General features: G+C 35.6%; 1 protein-coding gene across 6 annotated transcripts in view; it reads left to right on the top strand.

The window, feature by feature from the left end:
• HACE1 (HECT domain and ankyrin repeat containing E3 ubiquitin protein ligase 1) overlaps positions 1 to 18,141 on the top strand; it is a 51,732-nt gene that overhangs the window by 5,163 nt on the left and 28,428 nt on the right. For 3 of the 6 annotated variants that reach the window (XM_017818717.1, XM_017818722.1, XM_017818720.1), the window contains exons 3-11: positions 1,105 to 1,194; positions 3,022 to 3,126; positions 4,440 to 4,515; positions 4,797 to 4,928; positions 6,088 to 6,170; positions 8,483 to 8,579; positions 11,195 to 11,296; positions 13,044 to 13,150; positions 16,773 to 17,019. In XM_017818717.1, the coding sequence (XP_017674206.1) occupies positions 1,105 to 1,194; positions 3,022 to 3,126; positions 4,440 to 4,515; positions 4,797 to 4,928; positions 6,088 to 6,170; positions 8,483 to 8,579; positions 11,195 to 11,296; positions 13,044 to 13,150; positions 16,773 to 17,019 (1,039 nt within the window). Of the gene's footprint in view, positions 1 to 1,104; positions 1,263 to 3,021; positions 3,127 to 4,439; positions 4,516 to 4,796; positions 4,929 to 6,087; positions 6,171 to 8,482; positions 8,580 to 11,194; positions 11,297 to 13,043; positions 13,151 to 16,772; positions 17,020 to 18,141 lie in introns of those variants that run through there. The other 3 variants (XM_017818719.1, XM_017818723.1, XM_017818718.1) reach the window with 3 other exon arrangements.

Below are 18,141 nucleotides of genomic sequence, written 5' to 3'. Positions count from 1 at the left end.
CTAACCCTTTTACCCCATTCTATGCCTTCCATATCAACCTACCCCTGAATCCAGTAGCAGTGTTTAGTCTTTTGTCAAGGCAAAGGCCTAGACTGTTTGGAGAACAGCGTATCAGGGCCTAAACCACAGAGTACGGTCAAAAACTAGGTAACAACGTACCCTTTGTACTCTGATGAAGCTGAAGATGATGAAGTAGGTGGTCCCAAAAAGACCCCAGACCCAATTCTCAGGGGGAGGGCCCGGGGCAGACCAGAGTAAAGGCCGCGGGGTGGACACATCTGGGATTGGATGGATGGTGTTATAAAATGTAACCTCTCGGGCACGGAGAGCGCGCGTCGTATACCATCGACTGCCTTGGCAAATAAACCCTTTCTTATCTCACCCCTAATTAACTGCTCCGGAGATTTTTTTCAACTCCAAAATACACCGGCAACAAATGCCAGCTAAGTGGTGCTACCTTCCAATGAATTTTGCATGGAAGCTGGTAGTAATTCTTACTGAAACAGTAAACTGCTTATCTAATCAGGATAAACATTTGTTCTGCTGCATAATATTTTGTGGAGATTCTATGTAAGGGTTTAAAATTATGTGATTGGACCATTACTGGAAGTTGAAGGGTCCTTCAATTTTTTTTGTCCTGATGGCATATCATGTAACCTTCTACTTCATTATTGTGATTTCACATACCAGTCTTCCCTCTGAACTTTAGCTATGTTTGGGAAAGCTGCTGGATATCTGGTTGGGGTGTCTGTGGTGAGATAAGGAGGAAAATGGGAATTTATTTTTTTTCAAACCAAGCTATTAAAATGCATGTTTTCTGTATTTGTAAAGAAGTGGTTGTCTGCTCAATTCTTACTAGTTTACATTTGAAACAGTTGCCCACTATCACAGTTCTTTTTTTTTTTTTTATGTACAAGGAGGAAGTGAAAAGGTGTTGTTAATCAGCAAGTGCTTGAAAATTGTTTGATCTCTTGGTCAGAAATTAGTTGAAGGGAAAAGAAATAGCGATAAGTAAGAAACAGAGTACTTGTGCACAACTTACAGTATAAACTTTTTGGCTACTGTGAGCTATATTTTAAATTAAAAGTATGTTTCTGTTTGAAGGTCTGTCTCAGAGCTGCTATCAAATTCAAAATTTGATGTGAATTATGCCTTTGGACGTGTGAAGAGAAGTTTGCTTCATATTGCAGCAAAGTAAGACTTACTTGAGTCCAGTCCAGAAGTTAACAATGAAAATATTACCACAAATCTAAGGCACCAATGTAAGCTGGAAAACACTTTAGTATCAGTTAACATTTTCTTTTCATACTTCCTTTTTGTATTTTGTTGTTCTTCTAGCAATGTGCCCGACTCATTGAGAGGACAGATTTTACATATGATACCAAATGGCTTTCCAAATTTTAGTGAAGGAAGTCTTGCTAGATACTTTTTTGCCTTTCTGTGAAGTCTCAAGTCTGTGAATAAATACAGCCATGATATGTATCCTGTGTAGCTGGGTTAATCTTACCTTTGTAGAGTTAGAGAAATCTTCTCTGCAGATGCTGATTGGTTTTGAAGTATTTTAAAACAGTGGGAAGCACTTGGATGTTCATTGGGAAGCAGCGGTTCCAAACTACTTCATGTGACCATAACTGCAGGGAATATAACTTGGGTACTCACTTCTAATAAGTTTTTGTATCCTGGATAGTGGGCTTAAGTGCAAATTTTATAACCTTGACCGAGATTATTTATTATTAATGTAGCACTTCAATGGGGATAACTCTGTATTGCCAAGAAACAGGTTAACAACCTAAGTAGAAATGAACCAGATAGTTTTTGACTTGGCCTTTCATGAAACTAAACTTTAAACTAATGAACAAATGCTCTATATTTGGATCCCCTTTTAAATATCCTGAAAATTCTTGCATTTAAATTGTTGAAAAAAAAAAGGCAAAAATAAAAGAAATAATAGTAGTAAAGGCAAAAATAAAAGAAATAATAGTAGTATTGTGTATAAATAGGTGGTATTTGGTCATAATAAAGGTAGAAATTCCAGCTTCCTAAGCAGACTGTTTTAGAAATATCTGTTTCCCAAACATATAATTTCAGAATTACATGTTGCTTATATAAAATTTACTTAAGGAAGTACTTAAAAATGTAAGCAAATTTTTAGCATACACCTTAGAAGTGTGTTTGAAAATATACTGTGTTTATTGATTCTAAAACACAAGAAATGGTGTTACACTTAATTTATGGATTGTCTTTTATGTTGACTAGTTGTTGGGTCACAAAGCCATCATCGAGCTGCTGGTTTTGCAACATATTTTACAACTAGTCTTTGGTTTCTTTCTGTTGTTGTGTTGCAGTTCTGACATTGGGAAGATTTGTAGCAATGGATAAACTGGTTGTGACGGATAGAAAAGTATGCTTATTTTTTCAGTCAGCTCTTCCTCTTGTAGAATTCAAGAGGCAAATAAACATATAATGCAGAGTTTCTGTCTTCTTGGTGGCCTTGGTTATCCTGAAGAGCTGTCATATTACGAAAAGTAAAAGGGAGTTACAGGTTCAACGTTAATAGCAAAGAAATAATTGTACGAGTTTTAGAGATTTAAACTTTTAGATGTAACTTCCAGACCCTGAAATGTAACAAAACCCAAAATACTGGAATTGTTATTTAAGAGAAAATATTAATTGATCAGAGATGAGGGATGTGAGAGAAAACAGTAAGCAAAACTTTTAAAACAGTTTATAGTTACAGTTACTAGTCTTAAAGATTCACTGTTGGTTTTTAAAGCCATTAAAATCACGTAGAAGGCTAGCGTCTATTAATTACAATTGATTGTAATTAACAGTTCTCACTCCATCTAAGTGACTTTCCTTTAGCTTTGTGTAACTTGAACTATGAGGGTGTAAAACAATTTTATGTTAAGATCTTCTACTGAGTGTAATCTGTACATGGTATTGCTGTTGTATTTATGTCAATACAGATTTGGTTTGTAAATATCCTTGTTACAGTTTTTCCCTTTCTTATTTTGTTCTTAGCTGTGGATCAGTTGAATGCCTTGTTCTATTATTAAAAAAGGGAGCAAATCCAAACTATCAGGACATTTCAGGATGTACTCCTCTCCATTTAGCAGCAAGGAATGGGTAAGAAAAAAGCTTTTAAAACTCTTAAAAGATTTTATGCATAATGCACTTACGCTGGCAGGTTCTGTAATATTTTTGCGTGGTTCAAACAAAATACTTTGGTTTTCACTTCAGAAAATAGGGATGATACACTTATAGAGAAGATGGAGGTTTAAATCCATACTTTGAGTATTCAGAAAATATTTTTTTTATAAATGGCAAGTCATGTCTGAAATACCAATTTCAACGCTAGACGTTTTAGTGTTTTCTGTTAAGCAGGGGCATAATCATTCTTACAACAGTGATCGAACGAGGGACGTGTTCTCCTTCCAGTTAGCTGAGAAGAAAAGATTTTGGAGGTCTTGGAAGGGTTCAGAGACTTCAGATTTTTCTCAGATAGTGTCTCCAAGGAAAGTTTTACTACAGGGAAAGGAATATAAAGTTGGCTTGCATGATATTAGGAGAGGGTGAAAAAAATCCATCCAAACCAGTGAGCACGTATCTTTTTAAGATCCTATTTCTTGAATTGTAGTATGTGAGAACATGCAGCTGTAATGTTGCCTTTCTTTTTAAAGCATATATGTGTTACAATAACTGAATTGTATCACAGCTGGTACTTCAAATGAGGAGGAGAGAGGGTTTAGTGGCTTCTAGGTATGTGGGAAGACAATTTGTAGAAGAAAGAAGCAGCCAAATGATACCTGATGAAATGCACGCAGGAGACAGTTATGTGGAAATGAGGTATAAGAAAGGTGTGAGAGGTACCAAATAAAAAGGAAAAGTAAGAATTCTTAAGGGTAAAGCACTTAAAGCATTAAAGAATGTTAAAAGACCAAACAAAACATGAATTAGGAAAACATACCTCTACTTTCATTAAGACAGTAATTGCACTGCCAAAGATTTGCATAGTGTTACAATGACTGTCTCATTAAGTAATGATTTAGTGGTGCACTGTAAACGTGTTCACTGAAGTGTACAGATGGTGGTGAACTTCATGGACTTCTCTTAGCTAAACTCTGACTTCTTGTCTTGAAAGTGTAGCTCATGCAGAGCTGAAGCTGTTAAAGTAGTGGTTAAGTACTTCTGGACTTTCCACAAAAACAACTGTGGTTTTAGTCCTGTGCTGCTGTATGCTACTCTTGCACTGTCGGAGTCTCTGCCGTGATGGTCCACTTCTCTTCTTGACATGCATAGTACTGTACTCCTTATAAACTGAAACTTAACTGCTACGCTTTGCACATTGATGAATTAGAGTGAGCAGAGCTCTAAGAAGGTATTTAGTCTTAGTAAGTGATTTTCCCTGGCTGGGTTTTTATGTATTCTTTTTCTTATAGCCAGAAGAAATGTATGAGCAAGCTGCTGGAATACAGTGCAGATGTCAACATTTGTAATAACGAAGGCCTGACTGCAGTAAGTGCTATTGATTATCATGATGTTCTTAAAAGGCATGAAAAGTTTGAAGCTGCTCATTTTTTAAGCGTTTGCCATCCTACATGTAAAACAAAACTGCTGTGTGTCCGGTACCTTCAAGGATCAAATGATGTGATCAAAATGCCTAAGCATGTGATAGTATTGTTCAAAACTTCTCTTTGTGAAAGTGTTGACAATAATACAGTCAGGTTTAAAATCACATTTATGAAATACTTGTATCATTGCTAAAGAAAACATGTATATCATAATTTTGTACTTAGATTCATTGGTTGGCTGTCAATGGACGAACAGAATTGCTTCATGATCTTGTTCAACATGTCAGTAATGTAGATGTTGAAGATGCAATGGGACAAACAGCCCTTCATGTAGCTTGTCAAAACGGACACAAGACAGTAAGTTTCTAAATTGTATGAGCACAATGGATTTTTTAAGAACTTGGTAATGCCTCAAAGTTGTTGTGTTTTTTTTTTTTTTTTTTATAAACTTCAGACTAGTAGTGCACATGATAATGGTTAGAAGGGTGAAGAATGCTGTTGTTTGTCTTAGTATCAACTACATACACTTCCATGAGAACAACTTACTTATTCTTGTGGAGATGATGGATCTCAGGGTTTGTGGGAGTTTAGGTGACTTACTGTTCAGCTATTCTGTTCTACTATTATTGGCTTGTCGATAGTAAGTTTTTATGTAATGTTAAACGTTTGAAAATGTTCTTCCTTACTTTTTGGAATGTGTTTAATTCATAATTGTGCCACCTGTTATATGCTTTTGAAGTCTAAAATGATCGTAATGTACTGCGAGTGAAAAATGAACGAAGAGTTGTGTCAGTTAAATATTTAACATTTGAAGTACACAAGTTCAAATAAACTCTTCTATTATTGATATGTGTGAATAATTTTTACACCTGGCCTCGCATTAGGGCTGACTATTTATATACAGAGTACAGTTCTGGATGCTTTACTTGAACTGCATTAGAGCCATTTAGAGTTATACAGGTTGTCTCCAGAACTATTTACTTTAAAAAAAAAAAAATCATTCTACCCAGATCCTTTCTGTTGTCATTGTTAGCACTTGATTTCGGAAGACCAAGTTCTGAGAAACCGTTATCTATAGACTTACCTAATTTATGTGACTGGAATATAACAAAAGTATGTTTGAGAGTCTGCTCAGTGTTTTCCTGTTTTAGAATTTGCTTACATATTTCTTCTAGCCTAGTTTGAGTTTGAAAATTCAGCTAGTGATAAGGCTGTATATGGTTTACTTCTCTAAAAAGTGTCATTTTTATTTTTAAATAGCTTATAGAACCAGGAATCTTTGGTATTAGCTGAAAATCAATAAAAGATATTGTTATTAAAGTAGGAAGTTCAAAGGAAGCTTTATGAGTTCTGATAGCCATGATTTTCCATTTCATGTTTAGGAATTTTGGTCTTGAGGTTCATTATGGAAAATTAAATCCTTCAACGTAAATAACATGCATGGTATTAAATAGTTGGGAGCCAATAGGCTTTTCCATTGCTCTTTTCCTAATGCTGGTATTTTCTTCTCTTCTAGACGGTGCAGTGTTTGCTAGACAGCGGTGCAGATATAAACAGGCCGAATGTTTCTGGGGCAACTCCGCTTTATTTTGCTTGCAGGTTGTATATTCTTAACTTTTGAATACTGTGCTAAAGGTGAAATAATTTTTTTCCTGTTTTGCAATAACAATGGTTAGAAGGCACGAAATTTAAAAAACATGAAAGCTAACTTTTATTTAATCTTGCCTCATGTTTGAATATAATTTGGTGTCTTATCTACTTATCTTAGTACTGCAGGCTTATATACCTCTTTCTATAACAGACATGTTAAACACACAGCTGTGCATGTTCTAGCATGAGTTATAAATCAATGACTGCTGAACTATTTTCTGAAAAATGAGTTGTACCAACTTAGGTTATTTTGAGTACACTAAAACCACAGTCTTTATAAGGCAAGTTTGTCTATGCTTTAATATACATTATGGTATTACAGTGTACACAAAATGGGCATATATGCCTTAAAGTTACAATGTTGAATTAAAATTATATTGTTGCTTTGATTGGTTCCGTTTTATTCACAGTTTAGTTTAATTTCAAAACTAATCACATATGATAAATGACCTTCTGTTCTTATGAGAACATTTCCACAGTTTCCTAGAACATTTACAATTTTTATAATCCCTGTGCTTTGGATACAGGTTAAATAGTCTGTTTAAGATTAAATGTTAATGAAAACAAAAGGAGAAATGGACTGACCTGCTGGCCTGCCAAGAGTTATCTTCTAGGAGCTGTGGTCTCTGGAGATAGTGTATGTTGAGGCTTGGCAGTTGAGAAGGAGAAAATAAGTAGCCTGTTATCCTTGGTGCTTGGTTTAGGGCCTGGTATTGGCACCTGCTTTAAAAGAAGTAGCCAGCTTGCCTCAGCTTAAAGGTTTTTGGTAAGAAGGGAATGTGTTGAAAGTACAGCAGTGATGTTCTTTTAGAAATTAACAGTTGGAGCAGCTGGCAGGGTACAATGAACAGGATGTGTACTACAGTGAACCTTGGAAGAAAGGTTATAGACCCCTGATGATAAAGCAGGACGTGAAGATGTGGTAGCAGTGGCTGGTGATAGCTGGAGAAAGGGTATCAGTACTCAAAGTTTTTGAGTCTGAAACACCTATTTTGTCAAGATGTTGGGTTGTGCACTTAGCATAGAGAATTACAGTGAAGATGATGCCAGTAGGTCATTAGTCTTAGCTCCTTTCTGACTCTGAATGTTTATTTGCACTGGAACAAAGTCTGGTACTTTAGGTTAACCTGTTGGTATCCTGGGCTGGAAGGACGGGAATAATAACTCATCTGGGAGCTTTTGAGAGATCAGTGAAGCTACCTCTTGTTCCTTAGCTGTTGATTGTCACTTTTCTTGTGCCCTTTCTGAACTGATAGTGTAGGCAGCCTCAGGGTGTTCCAGGATGTGTAGAGTGTACTGCAAACTAGCTTGAGATATAAAACTTCACTGAAAAAACTTGCATCTGTAACCTTAATTGCTGTGTGTTTTGTATCAGTCTTTCATTTCACCCCTTAGATGCTTCTGTGTTACATTTGGCAGTATGTGCACTGAATACTGGTGAAGGCAATAGTCAGCTAGTCTTTCAGTGTGTTTTTAATGAAGTAAACATCTGATCATTGCTACCCAATTTCTCATTTTCATCGCAAGAAAGGATTTGGGAAAGTGTTGAGAGATATAAGTAATCTTTGGTCTTATTTTCTAGTCAGTGGTGGCACGTTGGAATAGTTGTTTGTGAAATTCTCGACTCAAGGAAACTAAGTGTCTTATACAACCTATAAATAGATGTGTGAGACTGTGAAATAGACTTTGAATGCAAAAGTAAAACTCAACACATTTGAAAGCCAGGCAAAATATTTACAGGTATTGGTTAAAAGAAATCAAAGCCACTAGAGTGATATATTGAATTCTTATGCAAAAAAAAAAAGATTTTTTTATCAATAAAAAAGTGTTACTAATGTTTTTTGATGGTTAGAGTACAATTAGATTATTTTTACCTAAATCTGGTAGAAGTGAGCAAAGAACTCAGTGAAGAGAACTTTCTCTGTCAAGTAAATTAGAGTATGAATTGAGGAAGAGCTCTCTTTTTGCAGGAAATGCAGCTCATAGATATTTATGAGGCTAGACTAAGATGAATCATTTCTGAATGAAGAGGGTGACTCTGGCTTGATAAATGGCCCTTACCTAATTTTGCACTGTTCTTTTGCAGTGGCCTTGACAGGCAGTAGATGAATCTGAGACATTATTTTCCATCCTGTGTTCTGCTCAGTTTCATAACTATTTGTTTTCTTCTAGCTTATGTTGGTTTTGTTTGTTAGGTGTAGATTTATGACTAATAATGGGGCATAAATGCTGTATTAACTGTGTTCTCTTCTTTTGAATAGCCATGGTCAGAGAGACACTGCACAAATTCTTTTGATGAGAGGAGCCAAGTATTTACCAGACAAGAATGGTGTGACTCCACTGGATCTCTGTGTACAGGTATGAAGTTAACAACACTCTTTTACTGTGAACTTCTATGAGTTACTAAGGTGTCACCTGATCAGTGTTACCATTTCAGTTTTTAAGGCCTCTGAAAGACAGTTGTCCTTTGGCAAAACAAATGCAAAAACCATTCTTTCTGTCACTAAATTGATCCTGCAGGCAGGTTCCTAATTTGTACCCTTTGCATAAGTCTAATGCAAGAATTGACCTAATGAGAAAGAGTTTACAGAACTCCACTTGGCTAGAAAGTTTGGGAATCCTTGGTATAATGCTAACAGACTATTTAGGTGCTTAAATGTTTACAAGCAAGAGGTAAAAGCAAGCAGAAAGGACTAATTTTTCTTTTTTTTTTTTAATTTCAACTAGTAGATGTTAATTTCTCTTGAAGAGATATTACTAATAAAAACAAACACAACTTACATGATGCAGACTACTGCTTTACAAAGGTATGACTATATCTGGGCAAGGAACAAAAATCTTATGCATTTTCAGCTAACCCAGCATTTTCAACTGCAGAACTCAATCTTTCTTGTGTGATACCAAATACTGTTTGTACTGCCTGCTAAAGTGTTTTTTCTTGATTTGTGGACACTTGCACGTTTTTCAGTAGAATCAGTTGAAGATCAATCTGTCAATAACACAAATAAATGGAATCTTTTGAACCTTTGCTAGTAATTAGTAGACTAGAATACTGAACTGAAGGCTGAAAAAATCACTGGACTTAGTGGACATCGTACTAACTTGATGTATGTTATTAGTTTGTCAGGATAAAGCTGAAGTTTTCTGGTTTTTTTTCTGTATTTTCAGATTATTTCAAGCTCAAGTTATTTAATTTCTGAAGATGGCTTATATGCCTAAGACTTGCAATTGAAGTAGTTGTGTGTATGTGCTAGAACGCTGTCTCCAGTATCAGTGGGACATTTTTGGAATGTTTAACACTGGAAGATTTATATCACAGACTATCTGTGGAAGGCCTTGATCAAGTTAGGTTACTTATAGCATTTCTTTTTGGATATAAGAAATCCTAGTAAGTCCTTAGCTCTGGTTGTTTGGAAGTGCCTGATCACTATTCTGTTTCACAACTGACTTGATTGTGAAGCTCAGATTTTTTTTTTTCTCATTATTATGGCAAAATGACTTACCATTACCATAAAAGCACATGAAGTCTAGTCAGTTTTGAGGCTTTCTGCAGCCACAGACCTGTAAGACAGTATATGGCAGGGCAGGTTTAGATTAGATATTAGGAAAAATTTCTTAAAGGAAAGGTTTGTAAAGCATTGGAGAAGACTGCCCAGGGAAGTGGTGGAGTCACCATCTCTGAAAGTGTTCAAAAAATGTGTAGATATGGCCCTTGAAGACATGGCTTACTGGCACATGTTGGTGGTGCTAGGTTGATGGCTGGACTTGATCTTATGGGTATTTTCCAACCTAAACAATTCTATAATTTTATACCAATGTGTAGTTATTGGTACTATTCTTATTTTTTGTGATTAGGGTTTTCAATTTCTGCTTCAATCTGCAGTTTTGCAATCCTTATGGCACCACTTTATACATAAAAGTTCTGTTAACTTTTTTTAGGTGTGAGTAGTGACACCTGGTGTTCGCTGTTTTGTAGTGATGATCTTACTCTTTTCAAGATCATATAGTTTACAAGTTTGTGATGCCAAGTAAGAAAGGAGAAAACAAAATGTTTTCTTTCCTTTTACATCAAGGATTTTATTCTATGCTTACAGATTTGTTTTTCGTAGTAGTTACATGTTTTTAGAAGACTGAAGTTCATATACTTGCCAACGTGGTGTTACCTTGAAGATTTTACTTCCATTAGTTCTTTGGATTCTGGGTGGTTTTATTTTTTAATACTTGATTTCTTGGTACCAGAAACAAATTAATTTGTTTAATGAATCTGTTATCACTGAGGTAAGTTGTCAACTGTCATTCAAAGAGAAGGAGTCCCTGAAGTTGCAGCATTTAACGCATTATATGGTCATCTTTCCAGTGTAGACGTTGATATGTATTCAGGTGTTAGGTGTTTGCTTAAAAATGCAGCTGTGTTAAGTAAGAGTTGATGCAGATAAACCACAAATTCAAGTTCTGTTCTTTTCAGAAAACATTTTTTCTCAGAAGGGTGTGAAGTTAGTCTAAGGCACAAGTGGAATCATACTTGTGTATTGATTTTAAAGTTGAATAATCCTTTCATGGGTTTATCCTATTTCTTCTATAACAAGTCAGATATGTGCCTTATGAATCTTTAGAAAATGTTTGTTCTGGAGGGCTGGATTCTGGGTGTAATTAAGTAGACACTTCAGCAAGGGGAAGAGAAGTGAAATATTGCACTGTTTTTGATCTTTGGTCATTGTTAGGTGAAGTGTTGTTCAACTGTAATTTTGGCTTGGTAAGTAGGAAAATGTTTCAAAAAACAGAGAAAAGGGAGTGGATATATGTGAACCAATATATTGAAAAAAGTTTGGTTCTGCCTTCTCCCAAAAGGTTTGTGATACCTGACTTTGGTTATTGAAGTTCAATTTATTTTAGAATAGCATTTCTCCATTCAGCATTAAAAAAAAAAAATGTTTCTTTTAATTAAAATATTTTTTTGAATGATTGCTTTTTAGGGTGGTTATGGAGAGACTTGTGAAGTCTTAATACAGTACCATCCTCGACTTTTCCAGACAATAATTCAAATGACGCAGAATGAAGATCTACGGGAAAACATGGTAATGCAGTATGACATGTTTTATAGCTGAGGGATCTGTCTGTATTGTGGAGGTCTGATTGCTTAATATGAGTGTCGTGGTTAGAAGACGCTACTAGCAATTGACTGTCAGTGCCACAGTAGTTGATGGCTACGTATTTTTCTTTCCCCATGGAAAGTGTCTTTACATTATTTTAAACACAAGAATTTGGGATTAAAAGTAGGTTCTGTTTTCAGTTAGTGTTCTAACTTTGCATATTTGGCAAAGTGTTGTAGACGATTGAAAGAGCAGACTTGTTGCTAGCTTCAATGCAAAGGTGCTGGTAGATCATTCTATAGATCCAATTATTTTGTGTAATGGGGCCTATTTAGTCATTATCTGCAGACATCCATTCTAGGATGTGTCTTGAGGCTTGAATCATCTAGAATGAACTTAAACATTCATAGTATGAGTATTCATACATGATCTGTATGAAGTTGCCTTGTACAATTAGAGTGTAAAAGATTGCAGCTGAAATTTCATTTGATTATTATTTCTGTAGATGAAACTACTCGTTCTTTTTTAATGGTTCTATACCTTGGGTTTTTTTGTTATTGTGGGGTAGTACAATGTAAAGCAAGGAAAAAATTTTGTTTCTTTTTTGTGTAGTGGGAAGGAAGCATGGGGTACTTTTTCCACTTCCAAATCTAGGTAGCTGTGGGTTTTTAATACATTATTTGTTCAAAAATGACCGCAAACAATTTTGCAGACTGCAAATTAAAAAAAAAATAGAATAGATTTAGTAAGGTATTGGCTGCCACTTCGCTGAACTTAGCTTGCTAGATTTTTGATGTTTTCGTTTTCTTTCTAACTCCCATTACTTCTGCTACGAGACTGAAGATTTATATAGAAACAGTGTTTACTTTTCTGAGACAGGGTTGAGTTTTACAGAGTGAAATGACAGAGGTGAGAATTCTCAAAGGGTATGTTAGATGCACGGGGAAATGATAAAGATTATTTAAATTAAAAGAGAAAGTAAAAGAACTAAAACAATGGAACAAAAAACCTGTGTATTGTAGAAATCAGGACAGCGAGAAAAACGGATTTTTCATCTATCTGAGTAATGGTGGAGGTGTGTGCAAAAACAATATCTTAATGAGAGGATATGCAAAACGTTCACAGATTTCACAAATTTCACAGAATATTCTGGGTTGGAAGGGACCCACAAGGATCATAGAGTCCAACTCTTAAGTGAATGGCCCATATAGGCATTGAACACACGGACCTCAATGTTGCTATCACCATGCTCTAATTAGATAATATGTGGTATAGTTTTGTGTCACTGCCAAAATGTAATTGTATTTTGAAAATGGTTTTCTGTGGCCAAGTCTGAGCTGTTCTACTCAAAGTCTTGAATGATGACCAGTTCATATTCTCTGAAAGTGATGACATGAGGAGACTGGGTATGTGTTGAGGTCAGGACTCACAGTTTAAATGTCATAAGTTGTTCTTATGAATTAATAATACATGGCTAAGCATTCAGCGTTCGTAGATTCTCTAATGTTAAATATCCTGCAGTACCTGCATTGACACTAGAATGTATACCTTTTCAGTAATCTTTGTAAATCATAATGAAATGTTAACTGAGGTTAGATTAGATAGGTTGGACAATATACATTATTATTGCTAGATATTAGTGCATGGGGGATAATGTTCTAAATAATTGATAAATTATTGTTGATCTGATGCTCCTTGATGCTATGCAGTTCCTTTTGTTTTAATCCTTCAGTTGCGCCAAGTTCTGGAACACTTATCTCAGCAGAGCGAAAGCCAGTATCTTAAAATCCTAACAAGTCTTGCTGAAGTTGCTACAACAAATGGTCACAAACTGCTTAGGTAAGTGCAAGAAGATCAAAACTAGGTTGATAAACTACCTGGTATTTAGTACCACTTAGTGGTTTTAATAATCTAACCTATCTGGTGCTCAGCACATGCTGGAGTAGATGGACCTCAAATCTGATTTATAGGGAAGTGCCTGTTTAGATCACTGTCTTCACAAAGGCTCCAAGAAAGTAAGTTGATATCCTTGTATAGCTGCTGGCACCTAGAAACTTGAGTTGCAGAGAAATGTATTTTTTTGTTTGATTGCTTTGGCTGTGTCAACTCTAGGCAGGGAAGCTTTTTAGACTAAGTCTCAAATAATTCCCCCCCCCCTTTTTTTTCCCTTCCACATTTTTAATTTTCTGCATGCTTTCTTAGTATGCTTGAAGAGAGTTTTGTTACTTCAGACACTTTCTCATGTTTGCTAGTTTTGATTGCCTTCCATGGCTACTAATATAAATGAGGCCAAAAATTTAATCTACCAGTGTCCTGTCTCAGCAGCACAAGCAGCGGTTACTTGGGGAGACACATAAAATAGGTAAGCATATTTATCTAGAATGCTATCCTAGTTTTTTTGGCATCTGTTTGAGGGAAACACCTGATCTGAAATTTGTTGAAACACCAGTAACATTTTACTGTTTTCAAAAGCTAACAGATTTTGATCTAACCTAAATGCTTTACTAGAAATAGAAACTAAGAGAATCTTTACTGAAAGAGTTCGAGTCTGAAAGCATGAGTGGAAGTTCCTTACTAACGTGTTCTGGATGACCTCTTAGAAAGAGGTTTAAGAGGGTTCTGTAACCAGAGAAGCTTGTCAGCGTAGGTTGTAGAGAAATATGACTGAAAGTTTCTTTTTCACTGGGGCCAGGGGGTGAGAAGCCCATCAGTTAGATGGAGAATAAATAATATATTCTTACTTCTAAGTGCCTTTTCTTCCCCGTGAGTCATGTTACATTTGGATGGAGCTTGTAGATAGCAGGTCAGAACTCCTAAATGATGCTAGGAAGTTCATTACACCATTAGCTGAGTCTTATTCTGATAGGTGTTCGCTTTGATGAATTAGTGCAAAAGTCTTAAACCCTTTAAATGTTTGGGATTAAAGTGCATAGACATATTAATGACATTTTGTTTCTGCAGAGATGACATTTTGAAGGACTTCAGCCCTTGTTGAGCTTCAGTGTGTATCAGCTTAACTTGTAACATATTCCTTTTTGTCTGCAGACTTCCTTAGAGCCAATAGATCTCCCACAAATAATTTTGGATAAAGTGTAAAACCATTATGCAGGAAAGGGCTTCAAACTTGTTCTCTATAGGTACGTTGTCAGAAGTTGTGGTAGACGGATTAGATCATATGAGGCAGTATTTGTTTCTGTTGGTGTCTTCAGAGGTAAAGTAAACTAATTGTTGTCTAGATTTGATTTATTACTGTTACTGCTCCTCTCTATTGAGCTCCCTTAGTATGGCTGTAGAAACAGTATCTATGTGCCTATACTGTCTCTCAGTTTGAGCTGCTGTGTGTTCCTGTATTGCTGCATGCAGATGGCCTAGCGATGGCTGAAGACAAGATGGAAGTGTTGCATTGCATTGGATGAGGAGTCATTTCTAGAGATGCCTGTAGAGTGTCCTGTGGACTTTTACTGGCCCACTTCTCTTTGGTACTTTGTAATATGTCACAACAGAATTGTAATACAAAAAGAAAATAATTCCAAGACACACTTTCAAAAAAGCTGTGTCTCTGTTCTCTCCAGTTCTGTTTCCTGTCAGAAGCAGTGAATTTCTACTTTAAGAAAGTATTTCTCAGTTGCTTTGTTATACAGAATGAGGATTAAGGTGGTATTTGGTGAATATAGGTACTCTGAGCTTGGGCCTCTTTCCTCTGTCTCCTTCTTCTGACAAAAGTATGGAAAATGTACTCTGTACCTGAAAACCTCCAATAATGATATTTTTGCATGGCTGAACTAGTCTCATCACTGTTTCCTGGATTCTAACCTGCAGTCCATTGCTTTTGGATTTGTCTTTATTTAGTTCAAAAGTGTCTAAAGTTTGTTTTTTGTAATGCTTCTAGTAAGTAGCCAGGGATGCCACTCAGCTTCTGCTTGAGGACTTCTGCCCTGAGTACCAGCAAGGACTGTGTTCAGTTAGAATTACCTTCATTGTATATTTTCTCTTTCCAAGAAATAATTGAAGTGTGACATGATTGGATCTTGCTGGTGCAGGTTAGACCTAGCTGAATGTTTACAAACATTGCAGTAAAAGCTTCAGTAAGCTATTAAAACACTTTAAGGTTTTTATATATATGTGGGTCCTTTTCCTGGAGACCAGACTTAAGTGGAAATTTCACTAGGAAAACACTGCTGCTGAGAGATGATAGACTGCAACTGAAACATTAGTTGCTTTTTTTTTTTTCCTTTTTAAGTTACCTTCTTGAGTTAGGTTCTTGTATTCACAGATTCTTTTGGTATATAAGCAGAGGTTTCATAAATGCTAATTTGTCGCTGTGACCAGAGCTGCTGGTAATTCAATTACAGGTCGCTAGTCAGAGGATTTTCTTTACCTGGTTAGAAACTTAACATTCCCACTGTTGCACTCCTTAGTCTTTGTGTTCCTTTCTTATACTGATTTACTGAAAACTTTGCTGGTTAAAGTGTAGATTGTGACAACAAAGTCATATTTTGTTAGTTTAGTAAAATTCTTAGTATATTGCTTTTTAAAATTAGCAACTTCACTGTCAGTCATTAAAATGTAGTGCTGAAAACAAGTCTCTTGCTTTTCCTGATGACATAGGGTAAATAGGTCATGATAAATGTTACAACTAGTTATGTTTTGGGTTTGTGAATTAACAGGTTAATTGCATCAGAGGCTTACAGCATCCTCTAAGATGTCAGTTTTCTGGTGTTTACTGATTTTATGGTCAGAAAGCATGCTTTTAAGTTGTAAGTACTTTAAGGATAGATTTGAGTATATGCTCACTTCTGTGATATTTATAAATTAGTAGATTTTGATAGAAAAATAATTAATTTCTTGCAGGCATAAAACTTTTAGTGTGTTTATTGGATAGATAAATAACATACTGGTGCTTTTGTTTAGTGTCTTTTAGGTGAATGTTTTTCTTGAGTAGAAATAGTGGCATCTTTACCATCGTGATCCCTTAGTGGATTGAGATAGTTAAGGGGCATTTAGAATAACAGCTGATGAGGATGGGCTGTGGCAGCATATCTGATTAGTCACTATGCTTTTACCATTGGATGCTCTCTTTTCTAAATTGAAAACCACTGTCATCTGGATATCCCAACTTGTTTCATACGCTGAGATCCTTACTGTAGTAAGTTGAATTTCCTGCTGGCGGTTCATAAGAAGTGTACGTGTGTGTAAAAACAAATGAAGTATTTTGCAAGATCTGGAATTTGCTGTTTTAACTACTAGTTAAAATTGTGTGTACATGTTAGTAGAATTATAGTGCTTATATTTGACTTTTGGGGCTGGTGCAGCAAATAGAAGTTAAAATTCACTAGGGTTTAAACCTTAGAATTTTTTTCCAGCATGTGTATCAGACCCTACTATTAGATTGCTTACTCCTTAGTATACTAAATTGTTCCATCTAGGAGAAGAAACTTAACATTCCATTTTTTTCCCCCAGCTTGTCAAGTAATTATGAAGCTCAAATGAAGAGTCTCTTAAGGATCGTGAGGATATTTTGCCATGTCTTTCGCATTGGCCCATCCTCTCCCAGTAATGGAAATGACATGGGCTACAATGGAAATAAAACTCCAAGAAGTCAGGTGTTCAAGGTCAGAAAAGTATATGATGTTGTTAGGAAGATAGACGTTAAAGAGATGAATTTCACAAAGCATGCATTCATTAATCAGACATCTCATGAACAGGAAGTAAGTTTGGTTGACGTCCCTATCCCTTCTTAAGTTAAACCTACCTCTTTTCTTCTCTTTTATTATTTTTTGCCCACTACATTCATTTAACCCCTGATGCACATCTCATCTTATGATCTCTGTTTATTTCTTATTTAATAGGTTGTTTATTAGATGTTGAAAGTTTAGTTACCCAGCTGATTTTCATAAACTTTGTTTTTATTTCTATTTAAGAGTGTAGTAATCTCTAAATGTGGTAATATTAATATAGTAGACTATATTCATGTCATTTCAAAACGATAGTTGGAGATTCACTGCGAGTTCTGATCATTCGGTTTTATCCAGCTTCACAAGACAAATGGAAACAATTGAAATCTTGATCTGTGTGTTGTTTTCACTGTGACCATGAAGTCTTTATTATTACGTGCTTTGAAACATATCAGCTTACTACTACCCTTGCAAGGTTATTGATCTGTAGCTGTTTTCAAACACATGCTTTAGGTGCTTGCTGTTTAGTTGTTTCATTTCTAAAAGTGTCTGGGTTTTTTTATGTTTGTTTTTATGTTGCACTCTGGATTTAAGCTCTAAGCTGCCCAGAGCAGTTACATTTTTATTTAAGACTTTTTAAAAGCCTTTTGGTTCGTTATAACCTCTAATTAGCTTCCGGAGAAAGAGTCACACACTCTTCTCTAAGAGAAATTCTTTTTAATTTAGTGAGGAAAATAAGATATTTTGACAAAAGGTTTTTACAAGAGTAAAATACAACCAAGAAAAAGCATTTCACTAAAACATTCAGCACAAAGACCCATTCCACAAGAAACACCCACTAAAAACAATCAGTATACTAGCTTTAGTAAAACACAATTCATTGGTTTTAAGTTACCCACAAGAGAAGAAAAAAAAGTAAACGAAGAAAACAGATTGAAAGAGTAAAGAAAGAGGAAAGTAGAGAGGGGAAAGAAAAATGGTCACATGGTGCAGGCAGCAGGAGAAGAGAGAGAGAGAAAAGGAAAAAATAGTTACCAACAAAATCTGATGGTTCACATGGTAAACATGGCTTTTCAATTCCACATAATTTCAGAACTCACTATGAAACAAACAAAACCATTCAATTGCAATTTGCAAAGGAAATGGTATTTCAGC

Source organism: Lepidothrix coronata, unplaced genomic scaffold (genome assembly GCF_001604755.1).
Source record: "Lepidothrix coronata isolate B3197 unplaced genomic scaffold, Lepidothrix_coronata-1.0 Scaffold70, whole genome shotgun sequence".
In the NCBI taxonomy this organism is placed as follows: Eukaryota; Metazoa; Chordata; class Aves; order Passeriformes; family Pipridae; genus Lepidothrix; species Lepidothrix coronata.
This window is presented reverse-complemented; position numbering and strand designations above follow the sequence as displayed.